General features: G+C 44.1%; 1 protein-coding gene across 4 annotated transcripts; it reads left to right on the plus strand.

Annotated features, from left to right (window-relative positions):
* The first annotated feature begins 889 nt into the window (after positions 1-889).
* Positions 890-18,128, plus strand: LOC118770427 (cleavage and polyadenylation specificity factor subunit 6-like). Of its 4 annotated transcripts, none has more exons than XM_036518079.1 (11): positions 890-983; positions 4,646-4,852; positions 5,213-5,316; positions 5,680-5,825; positions 6,445-6,606; positions 7,174-7,287; positions 8,762-9,248; positions 10,150-10,265; positions 10,814-10,967; positions 11,608-11,802; positions 17,954-18,128. In XM_036518079.1, the coding sequence occupies exons 1-10, from the start codon at positions 924-926 to the stop codon at positions 11,795-11,797; spliced, it is 1,740 nt and encodes a 579-aa protein (XP_036373972.1). In that variant the 5' UTR covers positions 890-923; the 3' UTR covers positions 11,798-11,802; positions 17,954-18,128. The 4 variants fall into 4 exon arrangements, with proteins under 4 accessions (XP_036373972.1, XP_036373973.1, XP_036373974.1 ...); XM_036518080.1 differs by having other exon boundaries at positions 11,611-11,802; XM_036518081.1 differs by lacking the exon at positions 7,174-7,287.
* The last annotated feature ends 713 nt before the right edge of the window (positions 18,129-18,841 follow it).

An 18,841-nucleotide genomic window follows, 5' to 3' on the forward strand; every position in this document is an offset into this window, starting at 1 on the left:
GATTTGATTGTGCTTTGTAAAATAATTATCTCAAGGTGAGAATAATGCCTGGGTGCTACTTTGAAGGAAATGTTGTTTGCAGGTTTAAACTCTATATGAACACAACATAGGCCAACAGTTATATTATAGATTTTTATTTATGTTATATGCATGCATTGAAACAAATGAATCTTGCATGTTGGTACACAAAATAAAATAATTTATCATTTAAATTTTTACACATACTTACACATGCATATTCCCTGTGCACAGTCTGTTACTAGCCATGTTTACTATTTCCAGGGCAATTTAGAGCTGAAAACGTGAAAGAAAACCAATATTTTTGGTTGACAGTTACTGGTTTGGCAGTGGTAACAATGCCCCTCGCTCGAAGATTGCTAGTTCGATACCCAGTTAAGTCAATGCTGCTTAACCCTTGACCATCGTTACTTATTTGAATATCCAGTTGTAAATTGTCAACATTGATAATGATAATAATAATAATAATAAGAAGAAAAATCATCATCATCATCATTGGTACATATAAAGTAGGCTACCGTTACATTAACTTCAGATGGCACCCACAACCTTCTCTCGGTAGGTTGTTTGGCTTGTGTTGTTTGACTTCTGAGCGAGAAATCCTTGCGCAAATCAATACTTAAGGCATTGGAACTGAGGTTTCTGACAAGGATTTGACTTTTTGAGACACGTAGAGGGTGTCATTGAAATTCCTGTACTCTGCGTTTACGGAAACAGTTGTAACTCACCGTATTTGGCACTGTATTTTGATCCACAGTAGGCGGCGCTAGGCGCTGTAACGCTATGGCGACCCTGGCTGGAAAACACTCAGAGGAAGAAGATAAAAAGCTTTGGGAAGTGACGCATTGCATTTCCCTGATTGTGATTTTTTTCGAATTCAGTAGCTGGAGGAGGCCGTGTCGACCATGGCTGACGGTGTGGATCACATCGACATTTACGCGGATGTCGAAGAGGAGTTTAGTCAGGTACTTGTGTTAGGGTATTTTCGCAACTGATACAGATCAAGTACTTAACTGGCTCGCCTTGTACTTTGTACGTTTCAAACCAAATGTTTTACATTTGCAAACTTAAAAGAAGACTGGTCGTGGTCTGGATCGGTGGAGAGACTCCGTGGGAGTTTATGGTCACATTACTTTAAGTATTGAGGGGTGATTCGAGTGAAGTGGAGTTTTTTTCCCAACAAACGTATAGCTCATGGTTTTACGATGACGGCCGTTGTATTTTTCTACTCAAGTAGCCGTAGCTAGCTAAATACTACACCTAGCTGGCCAACCAAGGTGTAGCTAGCTGGTGCATTGTTTGTGTTGTCGCAGGCAGGTGCTACAAAGTGAAGTCGTTACCCAAGGCCTTGCTCAAACGAGGGTCCTTCGGTTTTCTCATATCGCCCCCATCTTCAGTTAGTTAGCTAGTTTAGCTAGCTGATCTTCAGTGCAGTCGGCCTGCTCAGCTATCTAGCTGCAGCGCATTGTTTCGCTGCCTAATCCGCCAGCAAGCGTCTGATGGTCAAATCCTTGAGCTAGAGTTACTTTGTGATCACAGTAAAAGGGTTGTGTAACCCAAGAGTTTGGATGCGCCCACCCGGTGGCCGGCTCAGAAACACTAAAGAAACACAAGTGGAGGCAAAAATCCGAACAAAATTCGACCATACGTCTAAGGAATTAACGCAGGTCGTGATTTCTGGCGCCAATGGGAAAATGCACTCAGTGAAGCAACCCGGAAAACTGCCGCAGATTTCACCGTCTCGGAGACGCAAAAATAAGTTACTGCGATTCAACACAGTATTTGGAGGTATCTAACGGATTCAATGGACTGGGTAGCAAGACGTGTTGATTTTCGTATTGTCTGGTAGCTCGAACTATTCAAATAACGTGTCAGTAAGATTAGTGTGCTGGCGTTCAAATATCCATCACTGTACTGAGAAACGCATTCTTTCTGCTGCAATTCAGCCATTTGTCCTTAATCAGCTATAGTTAAGTATGTATTAAGAATTCGAGGACCCGTTCCAATCCAGATTCCCTGCTCCCGTTCAGACGTTGTGTCCGCGTACTCTGTTTCATGTCTATTTGTGTTATCGTCCGGAATCGATTCGAATCTTATTTCTCGTGTTTTGGGTGTAAAAATACTGTAACTTGGAATGCAGTTGACTGAGTACGTTCATGTTGTGGAACCGTGGGTATGGAGCCTAAAGAGCCCCACTGCAACACTGACTAGTCCTATTGCAGTCCTGGTGAATGGGCCTTGACTCTGTGAAGCTAACACTCACTGGTCTGGGAGTGCTGGTTAGCCTGGTCTTACACTGTTGCTCATTTAACTTGGATGGATACATTTATGTTCTGTTGTGCTGGAAGTTGCTCTGGATACATGCTAAATACATGTAACATAATGTAATGAGTTTATTGGGTCTGCTGTGATGAAGAGTAATACATATTGTGCATGCTTCTGAGCACTGTCACAGACCTGCATGAAAATTTTCATCTAGAGGTGTTGGCTGGCTAAATACTGTTACTATGCCATCAAACGATGAGTGTGTTAACAGTGAGCAACTGATCACTGATCCTGGGTCAGCTTAAATGGTCTTGCCATGCCTTTACAGTGTAACTAGACAGATGAATCTGAGCTTGCAGAGGTGAAAATCCCATGTGGAAGATTACTGACATGCCTTATTCCACCTTACAAACTGGCCATTGTTTTGCACCAGGTTCTGCGGTGTTTAATGTACATTGTGTGACGTTTGAAAGGTGTTACCTTACAAGCTGAGGCTTAAATTTAGGGACAGGTGTACAAGTTTGGAGGCACAAACTTCAGGTTCTCAAATACATTAATAGTTGGCCTCTCTTCAGAAGTACCCCCACCCCCCTACTCTTTTGGCAGTCATTTAGTTATTGAAGTGCAGAGTAAACTTTTATGCTGATAGAGCAGTAGTAGTAGTATTAATTTACCTATTTGATACTTGCTCCTTGACAGCTTTAGAAGACTTAACTGCTGCTGCAAAATAAGTTGTAATCTTTCATATCTGCATCTGGTACATACCTTTGGTTTCATTAACCTGAGCCCTGTTTGTATCCTGCATCCTGTATGTGTCTGAGCTTGTGTTTCGTTTCGTAACGTTTCTTAGGCCTATAGCAAGTTGTGGTCACAGTGTTTGCCGAACCAGGAAATGTCGCTCCCGAAACTCAAACGTGAACCTTGTGAAGCACAGTTTTGCATCGTTTCAACTAGGTGGTTTGCAAACAACCCTGTTTTCAGTGACTGCAAAATTGTCAATGTGCAGTACATCGGTGTTACTGAATGAGCGTTCGTCATGAGGCATTGCAGAACAGCTATCGCAGACCAACGGAACCAGTAAAAATGGAACCAGAAAGTCTGCAGTACCTGGAAAGACATTCAGCTCAGTTCAAATCTGTGAGCTCCTTGTTTCCTTGAGGCAATTTTCACTCATGCTGTTCAAAAGTGTTTGTAGGAGAGTAGCTGTATAGTCACACTGTTGTTCAGCAATATTGAGGTGCTGCAGTGAAATCTGCTGATGAGGTGCTGACAGTGCTCCAAGTCACTTGTTGTGAGCATTGGCTCCTTTGTATTGTCTTTAACAGCAAAGTCAGTCATTTATGTGTTACACCAACGCAAAATTGTCATTTAATATATCTTTTGTATTGTTTTCTTTAGTACATAACACAAATCACTTACCATGTATCTTGTATTGCATTATGGGTACTGAGTCTTGTCTGTAGGGTATGCACAGCTCACTTGGCTCTAAGGAGTACATATCCATTCTGCTAACAGCCTGACTCGGTACAGGGTTTTTTTTTTTTTTTTTGTACCATGTACCACAGGTTTAAAAGAGAACTTGCGTGGAGGGAAAAATGGATATGTTTTGAAGGGTATGAAGGGCTTAGCCTTCATCTGAACCGTCTTAATCCGGTCATGCACGACTAGAACCGGACCCTCCTCCCAGGCATTACACAGGCTGGCGTTGCTTCCAGACACAGCGTTTCCTTACAGGAAACAGAGAAGGACGAAATCCTGGTGGAGAAAATGGTTTCGTCTACATTTTTTTTTCCCAATCTCTCAGATCATCAGACTTAAGATTTTCGCTATAGTTACATTACATTACATGCATGTAACAGATGCGGTTATGCAGAGCAACTTCCAGCATGATAGAACATAAGTGTATCCATTCAAGTTAAATGAGCAACAGTGTCAGGCCAGGCTAAAAACTCTCCCAGACCAGTGAGTGTGAGTATAACACCATTCAAGCCCTACCACAAGTTAACTAGTGCAAAATGAGTAGGCAACAGAAGCCAAGTATACTACGATAGATCAGTCACTAGATCACATAATCCAAAATATGTCACAGTACTATAGATTGTAAAATAAACATCAAAACTTGGGAGTTCTTATTTATGGATTTGAATTATTGGTATCCGCTGAAGTGTGAGCTGGTGCTATTGGGCCCTAAAATCTTCATCCGATTTTCTCATTCTTAGATCCTGTTGCCTCTGTTTCCATGCATTATTGTGAATTAGTCTTGAGTGTTGGAGATGGTTAATTTTGGTATGTGAAATGTTCTAAAGCGGTGGAATCCAGTGGGATAGCACAGTGAGAATGGTGTCATTTTACATACACACAGGAAGCCGAATACAACGTGCATGAGCAGATAGACCTCTATGATGACGTCGTCTCACCCTCCGCCAACAACGGGGACGCCCCAGAGGACCGGGACTACCTGGACAACCTCCCCGCCGCCGTTGGCAGCGAGGGGCCCAAAGGGGCCCCGCCCAGCGTCTACCCCTTCCCCGGGAAGAGGATCGCTCTGTACATCGGCAATCTCACATGGGTAGGCCTCCTGGTGGGGATGCCACATTTTTCACGCTAACTGCAGGTCGCCACACATCACATTACATTATGTTATTGGCATTTAGCAGACGCTCTTATCGAGAGCGACTTGCATTGGTTACAGTTTTTTTTTTTTTTTATCTTACCCATTTATACAGCTGGATGTTTACTGAGGCAATAGTGGGTTAAGCACCTTGCCCAAGGGTACAGTAGTGCTCCAGCAGGAAATCAAACTGGCAACAATTTGGTTACAGGTCCTGCTTCTTAACCACTCTGCTACACTGCCGCCCCTACACAAGTTTAGTAATTAATTTTGCAACTGCTAAAATAATTTGAAATTCTTCTGGCCCGATTGTTGCAGTGGACGACAGATGAGGATTTGACGGACGCCATTCGCTCGGTCGGCATCAACGACGTGCTGGAGATCAAGTTCTTCGAAAACCGGGCCAACGGACAGTCTAAAGGGTGAGATCATCCGCCTCTTCTCCGCACAAAAAGGGGGCCGCTGTCATTCTGAAGGTGTCTCCAGTGGGACGGTGTCGCCAGATTTTTACCCTGAGTCAGCTGAATTGTGTTCCACGTAATGGCGTGGAATAGTATGAGGTCAGAATTAGATGGTCCTGGTTCAATTAATGCAGGTAACCTCTGGCTCCATCATGGTGCGGTGTTTGAGGAAGTGAACATTTAACCCAGACAAGCTGGGCACTGCCGTATACGCTGATGATGTGCCGTAAAAGTGTCTCCGATGTAAAAACATCACTCAGAAGAAGCGCAGTGATGTTACTTGGTGCTTCTTTAATGCGTCTGTCCCTGTCCCCCCCCCGCCAGGTTCGCCCTGGTCTGTGTGGGGTCCGAGTCCTCCTCCAGGAAGCTGCTGGAACTGCTGTCCAAACGGGAGCTTCATGGCCAGAACCCCATCGTGACCCCCTGCAACAAACAGTCCCTCAGTCAGTTCGAGATGCAGTCCAGAAAAAGTAGGCAGTTTTTAAACAGTAACTGAAGTACTGCCAGAGATATGCTGTGACGCTGAGCTAGATTTGCTACTTACCTGTAGAACTGTTGCCATCGTGTCATCCTTTACTGCTCTTGAACCAGTGGACACAAGTGGTTTTGATACTGAGTATGCCAAGCGTTATTTCACAAATCAGTTCATGGCTGGAGTTATCATTGAATTCTCTTTGCAGTACTCCACTAAGATTGATGGGTGGTATGTTCTCAAGCCAGTTTGTACCAAAAAAAAACAGTTCTGCTGTGTTAACAGCAGGCATGTACAGTAAGAGCAGTACTGCTGACAATGCTGGATCCTTTGGGTTCAGCATCTGGTATACCTGCTGAAATTCACAGGGAAATGCGAGCCACCATTTTGAACAGTCTTGAGCCAGCACAATAAGGTCTAGCTCTACTTGAAAGTGGCCAGTGAAAGTGAGGCGGTACACACTTGTTTAAGTGAACTGTGTGACATTTGTGTACAGGGGAAATTCAGAGCCAGGAGTAATGTTTGACTGTATGAAATGTTTGGCTGTATATTGCAGTCTGGAAATGTTGAGTGTTCAGATTTAGCAGAGAATCTGTCTGTCCCATCTGTATGTCCAGGCACACAATCAGGGCAGATGTCTGGGGAGGGCAAGGCTGGGCCCCCTGGCCTCGGCCCCCGGGGCTTTCCTCTGGGCAGGGGGAGGGGCCGGTTCCCTGGACCCAGCAGCGACCGTTTCCCGGGGCCTGTCGGTCCTGGCGGACCCCCTCCACATTTCCCCGGTAAGCCTTACCTCCTACCCCCCACCGCTTCAGTGTCAGATGACAGGTTGTTGCTTCAAGAGCCCAGGTGCTGTGGCGAGAGAAGGTGACCTGCCCCGCCCTGCCCTTTCCTCGGCCCCACCCACTTTCCTCCCCCTCTGCATTCACTAGCTGTAAATGACCCCTCAGAACTCCAGGCTTGCATTGCATTGTATTACATTGTTGGCATTTAGCAGACGCTCTTACCCAGAGCGACTTACATCTGTTACAATGTTATCCATTTATACTGCTGGAATATTTACTGAGGCAGTTGTGGGTTAAGCACCGTGCCCAAAGGTACAGCAGCAGTGCCCCAGCAGGGAATCAAACCATCAACCTTGCGGTTACAAGTCCTGCTCCTTAACCACTATGCTACACTGCCGCATTGCCATCTTGCTTTCTTCGGGACCCTTCCATGTTTTTTAAATGTGCTGTGAGAGTTCCTCACCCAGTCCTTTTCCCCTCCTTTTTGAAGAATTCTTTTCCCCCTGCCTTGGCGCCTCTGTGTCAGAAGGCGCCAGTCGTGATTGTGGTTTCTCCTTCCATCAGGGTCTGGGATGAGGCCCCCCGAGCTCATTTCCCATAGGCACCAGGACAGCCATCTGATGGAAATGAATTTCAATTGCTTCCAGCCAGGGCAGGATGGCAGTTGGCGACCCAGAGGTGAAACAGCCTCGTCTCCTAGTGAGAGGACTTTTGTTAAAAGGCATCATGGGTGGTTCTGTGAGAACATAAAACTTGGGGGAAGAGAGTTGGTTGGGCGCACCAAGCATTTAGCTATGGGCAGTGGAGGAGTTTTCCACTTGCCACGTGTTTGTAGTACCTCCAACTAAATTCTTTCCCTGTCGATTGAGTTTCAAATACTTGCAAACTGCTTATGCAAAACGTTCATTGTAAGGTATTGCATATACATGCTGAATTGCCGTTTTGTTGAACGAGTTTTAATTTTTCAGAGAACATCTCGATGCCCTTTAAAATGCACCCCACCCCTCCCAGCTCGGGAGAGTCTACACTGAATTGCATCATTTCACATTAAGCCTGCGTCGCTTTTGGTTCCAGGCCCTGGTCAGCCAAATTCCCCTCGCAAGAAAAGGAAAGAACTTTGCCAGACTTTCTAGCTATGTGCCTCAGAACATTGGAGCTGAAAACGCGCCAGATCCCTGCCCTGCAAATGTTGCACTGGGCGCTCCCGAGATAGAAACGGCCCCATCCCTGAATCAGAATAGCAGAGTGACAGAGGTGTTTTGCGGGTGGCTGAGTCCTACCCAGAGTTCCTTGCTTTGCTGCTACGGCTGGGACCATAGAGTGTCCTTCGAACTGCTGCTGTTCTGTTCCTCGCCTTGCTGTTCTGTCCTTTCCCAACCCCTGGGGGTATGTCTGGGTCCTCTCCGCTTGACTGCGCTTGTGTGGAGTCCTTGGCTGTTAAAGAGCATGTACAGTCAAAACTACCTTTTTTCCACTTTCACTGTACAGTAAAAACTACAATGATCTACTAACAAGAAATGAAGTATATAAAAGAATGGATTAAGCACACTAGTGTTCCCAAGGGATTCACGCTTGAGTCTTAAAAAATCTGAAGGGAATATCAAATGTGGTTGGTGTCCATTATTTTGTATCCTTTTTTCTTCAGTGTTCATTCTTTCAGTTTCACTAAAATATACAATTATACATAATATCCCTCCATTTTTTCTGTCATCTTACTCAACTGGTTGTGCATGGACTTTGATGAAGCTCAATGCAAATGTTGTCTTTGCTGTCTTCAGATTGCTTGTTTACTTTCAGGTCAGAGGTGAAGGTTGGCTGCTGGTAATTTTTGCCATTTTGAACTCATTACCAGAGCATTTACAATACACCAAGTAAAATACATGCTTGTTGGTTTTGCAACGTTATAATTACGACCTTTGACATGCGTTTTAGTGAACTACGCACAACTTCCATTTTTCCATGTTCTCCTGTGTTATGTATTTGAATATAATCCTTTAAATGTGTACAAACACCTTTGTACTCATCTGCTAACAAGTCCAGTTTGCAGCCCTTTTCAGATGTGAATGAGAAGATGTGGTGGAAGATTTTGACGTGTGATTCGTTGTGGATTTGTAATCACTGGGCTATGGTTTGTGCTTTTGTTCTTTTTCAGGGGGTCTTCAAGGGCCACCACGTCCCCCGTCTGGGCCCCCTGGTCCCCCGGGTCCGCCTGGTCCTCCCCCTGGGCAGGGTCTCCCCCCACCTCTTTCCGGGCCCCCCAACCGGGGTGACCGCCCCCCACCCCCGGTCATGTTTTCAGGGCAGTTCGGCCAGCCCCCGATTGGCCCCATCCCCCCTGGCCCGCCACCCCCTGTGCCGGGCTACGGCCCCCCTCCCCCACAACAAGGCCCCCCTCCTCCGGGACCCTTCCCTCCCCGCCCGCCAGGCCCCATTGGTCCCCCTCTAGCCTTGGCCCCCCCGCCGCACATGCCCGGCCCCCCTCCTGGTGGCCCACCCCCAGCCCCCCATGTCAACCCTGCCTTCTTCCCACCCCCTGGCAACAACAGCATGCCCTCCGCAGACGGCCGTGGACCCCCTTCAAGCGATCCCTACAGCCGGCCACCTCCGTATGACAGATCGGACTACGGTCCTGCCGGCAGGTAAACCTCTAGCTCCTCACTTTCTATTGAATGCCCGGGTTTCATGGGCGGCAGGTGCAGCAAATGATATTGTGCTTAATGTCCCTCCCAGTGCAAAATGAGGTTATCAGTTCTCGGAATAGTTACAGTAAGGCCTATGATTAGGAGCATGCTACACCTGTATCGTAGCGGTTTTTGACCCATGGTTCAGTAAAAGGCTCCAGGTTGTTCGTTTGGGCAGATGAATGGTTGGCTGATCAGGGTGGAGGTGTGAGGTCACTTCAGTTTGGCAACCAGACGGTTGGCGCAGAAAATCCGCCCGGTCTGCCATACCAGATGGTTTTGAACAGACGGAGTCTGGAGCAGTCTCCCACACTTCTTGATCAGCTGTTGGCAAGCGGCTGAGGCAGATAGCAGCAGAGAGAGACTCGTGGACCATTTCAGCTTTCGCTTGAAGTGGCCTTCAAAGCAGCAATACAGCAGCACTGTCAACTGAACACTGTGTCCACCGCTGGATATCTTTCTTCGAGCGGGCAACCTGGCTTTGTCCTTCATATGTTGACTAACATTTATCAATCCCAGTCTAAACGTCATTGTTGTATTTATGCATAATTACCATGTATTGCATTTTTCATGTATTGTATTTTTTGTAAAGTGTTAACTTCGCAATAAGGTGCAGTTATAAAATACTCTACTGCAAACGTGGAATATGCTCTATGTGTGGCGTGGTGATGGTAAGCTTTCACAGAATGGAAGGTGTCGGGGTTAGTGCTGGGTTTACTGATCCTGGATCAGTTGATTGCTCAGTAGTGCATTCTCACACCCTCTACGTTCTCCCTTTCTCTGCTTCTCCCAGTGTGTCTGCTCCCTGTAGCCAGGGGTCAGTATTAGCTTTGACAGCCCATCTCGCTCTTCCTCTCAGGGAAATGGATGCGGCGCGAACCCCTCTCAGCGAGGCGGAGTTTGAGGAGATCATGAACCGTAACCGGGCCATCTCCAGCAGCGCCATCTCCAGGGCGGTTTCGGATGCCAGCGCCGGTAGGTCCCTCTAACACAATCTGTACGCCCACAGTGCACCTCGCACACATACGCATGGAGTCCCTAAGTCTCTTCACACTGGTACTGCATATATTTACATGACCAGGTTTACTACATTTACATTAACCTTAACTTTGGTATTATTGGCATTTAGCAGATGCTTTTATCCAGAGCGACTTGCATTGATTATATTATTATACAGCTGGACATTTACTGTGGGTTAAGTATCTTGCCCAAGGGTACAGCGGTAGTGCACCAGCAGGGAATTGTACCAGCAACCTTTCGGTTACAAGTCCTGCTTCTTCACCATAATGCTACACTGCTGCCCACAAACATTAACTCTGTGGCTACCTAGTATACAAAAATAATACAGTGGCCTGGACATGTATGAAGGTTTCATAAACTGATGTTGTAATTGCTGTGTCAGCTTCTCAGACACATCTCTGTCACTGATTGTAAAAGTGTTAGCAGATGTGTATTGATATCTCCGGCTAATCCATTACTTTGCGTGTGAGTATGTGTTGTGAATGCCTTGCCTGTCTCGGTAGGTGATTACGGGAGTGCGATTGAGACGCTGGTGACGGCGATCTCGCTGATCAAACAGTCCAAGGTGTCGGCAGACGACCGATGTAAAGTGCTGATCAGCTCCCTGCAGGACTGCTTGCATGGCATCGAGTCCAAATCCTACGGCTCCGCCTCCAGGTAAAACCCGTCCAGTCTCCTCTCTATGCTCCAAAGCTCCGCCCATGCTTCTTAGTTGCTCGCTAGCATCTCTAAAGGCAGCCGTTGTGTCCCATGCACAGAAGCTATTTGTACCGCTCATCTTCATAACTCAATAGAGGGGGAGGCTCAGGGCTGGGATTGCAGGAACCATGATGCTCATTGCAAATGCTGACTATTACTAGCCTATGATTAATCGGGAAATTCCTTTATTCTTGTCAGGCTATATTACATCCTCTTAAATATTTGTAACTGCACAAGTAAATCTTGGCTAGCTTTATGAACGGATGCAGTCAGTCACCAGACAGAGCCCGCAATGTGGTAGTGTTTTGGGTGGCAGTGTAGCATAGTGGTAAGGAGCAGGACTCGTAACCGCAAGGTTGCCGGTTTGATTCCCCACTGGGGCACTACTGCTGTACCCTTGGGCAAGGTACTTAACCCAGACTTGGCTTAGTAAATATACAGGTGTATTAATGGGTAACATGTAAAAAACTTTAACCTATGTAATTCGCTCTGGATAAGAGTGTCTGCTAAGTGGCAATAATGTAATGTAGTGCTGCTGTAGCATGAGGTGTTGACGTGGGTGCGCGTGCGGTGGATGAGGATGTGCCCTCCCCCTCAGAAGGCGTGAGAGGTCCAGGGAGAGGGACCACAGCCGCTCCCGAGAGAAGAGCCGCCGCCACAAGTCCCGCAGCCGCGACCGCCACGAGGACTACTACCGCGAGCGCAGCCGGGAGCGCGAACGACACCGCGAGAGAGACCGCGACCGCGAGAGGGACCGCGACCGCGAGAGGGAGTACCGCCACCGCTAGAGAAGGTGCGTAAGCCCGGCCGCTCTGCCCCCCCTTCCCCCTTTTTTTGGTCCCACAGGAGGGCACGTGGCCCCCACCGGCACACTGCCGGACAGCCCGGCCGGGTCCTCAGGTAGGTGGCAGCAGCAGGGTGAGTAGGCCTATCCTGTATTTCTTTAGCTCTCTTGCATCTTGCCCCTGTGGGTTAACTAATGATTTCACTGTCAGCGGTTAACATTGTGTTCTAGGTGTGTGTCTGTTGCGCGTGTGTGCACAATACATGGCACTGCCTATTTGGTTTATGTGTAAATGTATCTTGACCATGGAACATTTTTATTTATTTCAAATTTTTTTATGTTCCATCTGGCTTTTTGCCATTGGGAAACAATTTCCAATCACGTAGGTAATGTATATCCATATACATGTAATTATTCTGGAAGGGAATATTACTTTAAAACTCATGATCTAATATGTTCTGTTGTGCTGTGTATGCAGACGCATTTGTCCTTGTTCGTGCCAAAATGTAAAGTACATTTCTCTGTATGGTCTGCTAACCAGTTCTAACTAATAAATAATTGTAGGGAATTATGACTAGTTAACATCTTCTATACTGTGCTGTGTATCTACAACATGTAGACAGCTTTTAAACTGAATGGATTGGTTAATCAGTTTGAGGGGTATACAGTACGATTGGCTGCATTAAAAGGCCTCATTTGTGTGAGGGTTCACTGAATTGTAGCATGTTGTATGGTGAGATGGAGGAATTTACAACCTCATGGCCTAGACTTTCTACATGCAATGCAAAACTTTCAATTAGAATTACACACCCTTGGAATTTCATTGATTGTATTATAAAATACACTGATTTCTTCATTCTTGTTATGGGAGAAGGACATTTCCAAGGGAGTCCCAGTGCCCCAGACACCACACAAAATTTGGCAAAACCAAATGGCTTAGCCATATATTTTTTTTGAATCTCATTCACGTTAATAAACTTTTGTCATTTTTCACCACAATAAAGTTGTTCTGTGAATGGCAATTTTTAAGACTGAAATGTTAATTTTTGTGTAAGTGACAAGCACAAGGTCCATTGTGATGTGGACCCAAAATGGCATTCTAAGCAAGCAGGTCTAATATTTCCCTCATCTTTCTAATACTGCTTTAGCCTGTCAGGTTTTCTTTCCTGCCCTTTTCGTGGTTGATTCAGTTTTTATTCATGTGTTTTGAATGAAACTTGGGGTTCTCAAATGGTTCCCTTTTAAGGCATGAAGGTAGCTCATGTTTTAACAGAACTGTCCAGTGCAGCTTTGCTCTGCTGCACATATGGTCTCCCCTCCTTTTATCCATTAAATACCTTTAAAGTGGATGGCTTTTAGAGAAGAGTACTTTCACCCTCATTTTTTTCCCCTTATTTGTGTATGTTGTGATTTGTTAACATTCTTTGAGTTTAGCATTTGTTGCTAAAGAGTGGGATTTCAGATGCAGGAAAGCATAAACCTTAATTGTTCCTGTACCTGTATTGTTCAAAATCTTACGAGGAGTAAGGTAAATTTGTATAGAAATTCCATGCCTTTAATATCTGTCAAATTATTAGGGGTGTTTTCTTGGGGTCGGTTTGTGATGACCCTGCCACCTTAATTTCAGCAGAGCTTGTAACCCCCAAGTTAATGAATTTACTGTGGTCCCACTGCCTAATGCAAAGGCCATGAGTGCTGTTTTACAAATAACCTGCCATCAAAGATCTACAGTTGGCTAACACGTAAGGACTGGGTCACCACAAAACAGCCTTTGATTTTACAGAAAATGTGCTGTACACACAAAGCTATGTTTGTCATTGTAGTGGAATCATACAGTACTTCAGGACAACTTTGTACACTTTAGTAGTTTTTTGCATTTCAGAATTGGCATGTTGAAGCTTTGTTTTTCTCCCCATAGTAAGAAGCTTGAGCCATATCTAAAAGTTGATTTTGTGAGTACAGAAAGATTATACTTTCTGGGAGATTTTAATTGATAATCAATAGATTTTTAACTTAAAAGTTTTTTTTTGTTTTTTTTTACATGCCTCCAAATGTTGTAGTGTCAAAGTTGGCATTTCACTATAGTGATAAGGCCAAAAGTTATGGAAGATTTATTGAATTTTTTGCATTTAAATCGTGAACCATGGCAAGTAAATTTGGTGTGTCCGTTTCCTGTATTAAAGTGTTTAAACTGGTTTGGGGTAAAAGTGGCATTTTTCACAGAATAAGAATAATCCAGTGATTTGTGTTCACCCATTAAGTGTTAAATTATTTCTAATGTGATGCATTATACATTATATCATAAGCAGATCAGGTGTCCCATTAGTGATGCTTGATTTTTTTTTTCCTCTTTTTGTGATTTCATTGTAGCCTTTCTGGAATGTACAGGTTTTTAAAGAAACTACTCAGGTTTTCCTTGCCACCCTCATGCGTCTCCTGGTTGTCATTAGATGACCATGCTAGAGAGTAAAGAAGCTCTACCCTAGCTTTTCACTCATTTGGCGAATGGCAGCAGTCTGTTGCTGTATAATTGTTACAACTTTCCTACTTCATGGGTACAAGAGGAGTCTTAGTATCAACATTCTAACAATATACAGGACATTTTAATGGTAGCATGTCTGTTGAATGGGTTGGAGATGGAGTGGATAACTAGTCATTGTAAAACACTTAAATGGATGAAAGTGTAATGTTAACCGTTTTACTGTGTAAGTTAGCAGTGGTACAGCAGCGCTGTAGCAGTGGTCTCATAGTTCAATGGATGAGTGGAGTCTCACCTTTCACTGGATGGGTTAGTGGAGCTGGGTGGAGCTTCTATACGCTTAGCATGGTCACCTTGCAATGGCCACATCTCATAGAGAGAAGTGTCTGCACACAGCTTCATTGTAGTGTCTGCTGGTGTTGGCACCCCCTGGTGGTTGGAGGAACTTCACTCATAGCCAACATAGGTAGAGAAATTTACAGTCAAACTGGTGCCAGTATGAGATTAGTGAGGGGGAAAATTAATTTTGTTTGAATCTTTAAGACGACACCTATCCACAGAGTTTAATTACCATTCTTGAGGTGGAGACAAACCTTTGAGTGGTTTCTTCTCTTGTACATGTGCTTTTCCCAGTCTCTTAACCTGACCTGTATGCCTGTATTTCCACTTCATTTAAATGTTCACAGATCCTAACATTAAACGTTTTTTCCTGTTCATTCAGGGGTCCCAGTATATGTGTAGGTTGAAGAACTTGTTCTGTTTTTCTGTCTGTTGGTAACCGATGTTTGCAGGCAGCAAGACAGCAGTGCTGACATCCTGTTTTTGATTTTCCTTTTATCTGACAAACACCCTTGGTTTAGCTAGCTGTATCTACACATCTCAGGCTTATGCCTGCAGTCTGGCCATGAACTCCACAGCACTTACCATTGCTTGCTTCCATGAAACCACAGTATTGTAAAATATGTACGTTCCACTGAACAATTCTCAGGTGAATTTTGAAATGACTGCACATTTTGAATTCAAGCTCCAGTTTGTACATGTCACATGAAAGTAGAAAGCTGAGATGGAAAAAAACTGGTAATTTTCAGAGACCCACGCTAGGTTATTGAAGTCCATTTCAGTGGGGATTGGTGCTGTTCAGTAGATGGCCAGGTGTAATCACGTGACCTTGAATGAAGCACTGAATGAGCGGGTGCAGTGACCTTCCTTTGTGTTGGCAGAAGAATAGGGTGGGGGTAATTTCTGTCAATTGAAATGTGACAAAAGACTTGATATTGTTCCCTTTAGCAGATAGAAATTCCTACATTTTTTTCTTTTTTTGAACTTCGCACCATGTAAAACACAGTGTAGGACGTTTAGGACAGTGTGTGCGTTTAGTCAGTTGGCCTTGAAGAATGCACTGTACAGTCACTCCATACTAAAGTCAGCTGCGTGGCACACTGATGTCAAAGCGACAAATTGACTTTAATGTAATGCGCATTCAAACCTGACTGTTGGCTAATGTATTTTTTTGGTCAGTTTTACTCTTAAGTCTATCAGCCAAGTAAAATGGCATTTTATTTTGAATGGCATTTCATATGAGGCTTTTACCTGGTGCATGAGTTTACAGAAATTACAGCGAATGGTAACGTCAGATTCCGCCGTTTTAAAATTTCTCACCAACTGAAATATATTACAGAATCTTGTGTTTGATTCACGTTGCCTCTCTTCTCAGTGCTGTTCTTGATGTGAAGTTTTGCAATGTGACTTTGCTATTTGATTTTGTTCACTAAATGTGCATGCCTGCAGTTCTTCTTGAATGTCTGCTCGGTTTTTGATTGCAAATATCTCCATGATACATTGCTTTAAGGCAGGCCCTCTTCTCCTCGCTGCTGCCCCCCTCTGTATCCCTGCTGTCATCTCTCTTCTCCACTGCACCCTTATGTCTAAGACCCGGCCCTATACTGTAGATGCATTCTGATCTCCTCTTTACCCAAGTTCGTCATTTATTGGGGAATTAAGTTCTTTTAGATACAGATGACAGTACATATGAACCTTGAGTTTCAAGAACTAAGGATTTAGAGTAAAAATATGTTTTGTATTTTAATTTTATATATGTATGTATATAAAGCATACATGTTGCAGTAATTACAGCATTTGAAATGTATGTTTTAATATCCTTTACATATAGTTTAAAGGTAAATGTAGTGTTAAATGTAGGCACATTTTGCCTAATGGTCTATATTTGGTTGTTGAAAACCATTTCTGAGTTGGTTGCATCATTACCTTTCTTCTGTATTTGCAGACCTTGGCATTTTGTCCAGATAGTCTTTGAATAGCCCCATTATGTTGCTGAATAAGGATAACTTTGTATTTTCAGTGTGCTAACACTTGTGTTGAACTCACATTGTCTGTAGTCTCCAGTATTACCTGAGCTCAGTAGGAAGGACTGACTCATGTAGCCTTTGTGTCTCAGACTGCAGGCTCTGTGCTGTACTGCATGTTTCCACATTCTTGTTTGTAGGCTCGGTAACCAATATTTTCATTTTTGTAAGTAAATCTCAGTATTGTGTTTCAAGGAGCGGTATATATCTCCATTTGTCCACACAAAGTTGATTTTGTGACATTAAAATTGGTGTGTTGCCTACACTCCAACTGTAATGACAGGGTCCCATATGGGACCCAAAATTGCTTTATCTGAGTTCCTCTTTCAACTCTGAAGTTTACATTTAAGGCATTCTGTTACAGGCTGAACTGCTCCCTAATTTGAAACTGTCAGGATTCTGATCGATAGCAAGATCAATGTTACAAGTGTTTGAAGAAATCAATACATTTCTGTGCAGATTTCCAAATTTGGGGTTCTTAGACATTCCTGACTTAAACTTAGGTTCTGCAGCTCGACTTTTAATGTTGGATTGAGAGAGAAATACTTAGGATCACTTTTTATTGAACTGAAATGCCATCAATAAACATTTACATTTATTCATTTAGCAGACGCTTTTATCCAAAGCGACTTACATAGGTTACAGTTCTTTACAATGTTATCCATTTATACAGCTGGATATTTACTGAGGCAATTCTGGGTTAAGTACCTTGCCCAAGGGTACAGCAGCAGTGTCCCAGCGGGGATCGAACCGGCAACCTTTCAGTTACGAGTCCTGCTCCTTAACCACTATGCTACACTGCCGCCCTGTAAACAGTGTTAAGACCCAGTCTATGTGACATTGAATCTTCTCTCTGTTAATTCAGCAAAACATTTGCCATCTAGTCCACATTATTACATTTACATTTATTCATTTGACAGATGCTTTTATCCAAAGCGACTTATAAGTGAGGGAGAGCACAAGCAAAAAAAAAAACACATAAGGAGTCAACAACATTAGAAGTGCAGCATGACCAAGTCAGTTGGCCAGACAAGGTACAAGGTACATCACTGTTGCTGGACAAAGGGGTTGGCGCTCTGTGAGTCTGAGTTTCCATTTGCGGCTGACCATCATCCAAATTTTTGACTGCATTTGTCCTGTCTTTTCACACTGGGAGAAGGGTGGGAGGAGAAGAAAAAGAAACAGACACGGTCCTTCAGCAGACTTGCTTGCATGTTTTGTGTCTCCTTCCTCTGTTGTTGCTGTTCGAGAGAGAAGTGTGTAGAGTGCATTACTGGGCTGCCCAAACAACTGCATCCTCCGTTTTGACACGTTACAGCTGAGGGAAGAGGAGGATCGGGACAAGGAGGCCTCCACGGTCAAGAGCCCAATCAGGGAATGGACTGCCTTCATCCGACGTCCGTCTGGAAGGAGCGGCTCTCAGCTCTCAGCACGGCTGTTTCAGGCTGAGCTACAGTAGACTATATCAGGTCCTACACTCATGGTAAAAATCCCACACCTCTTTATTTTTATTTTTTTACATTGCTCACAAAGTTTTATTTGTTCAAAAAACTGATTAAAATTTACAGCTTTGCAAAATAATAAAAAAAAAGTCAGTTCTGACCTTGCATAAAACAAACTTTTTATGTCTATAATGTGTAATTTGTCATTAGAAATGCTGTTTTTATAGGGGTTCTTTTCTTCAATGTAGTGGTGTTCTCATTTGGATGATGTCTGTAAATGTCATAGCTTTGATTATTAAAAAAATAGTTTCAACGTTGTAATAAAACGTTTACGCGGGCTGAGGCTCGGTTGTACTCTATTCGATGTTTCTTTGCATTCCTCCACTTGCCTGTCCTGTTTTCATTTATATTAAATGTGTATCTGTTTTATGAGGCTTTTTCATATTGAATTACAAACTGATCCAGTCTTGGTGGTAGGGGGAGGGGAGGGGGGGTGTCTGTGTCCAGAGCTGAGTTTGTAGTAGGGGTCAAGGAACTGCTTCTGAGGGGTGACATTGATGTTGTACCTATGAACAAAGTGCTTGCACAGCAGCACACTTACTGACTCAGCTAGTAAGTGCATTTTTACCAGTTGTAAGCTATTGGTCACTGGAAATAACAAGGATATAATAAGAAAATAATGCAGGGCAGTGGGGACGGTGGATGTGTTCTGTCCTGTCACCTAAATGTTACCTTGTGTGGACGCAATTTCTGTTGTGGACATG

This window comes from Megalops cyprinoides, chromosome 23, assembly GCF_013368585.1.
Source record: "Megalops cyprinoides isolate fMegCyp1 chromosome 23, fMegCyp1.pri, whole genome shotgun sequence".
Classification (NCBI taxonomy): Eukaryota; Metazoa; Chordata; class Actinopteri; order Elopiformes; family Megalopidae; genus Megalops; species Megalops cyprinoides.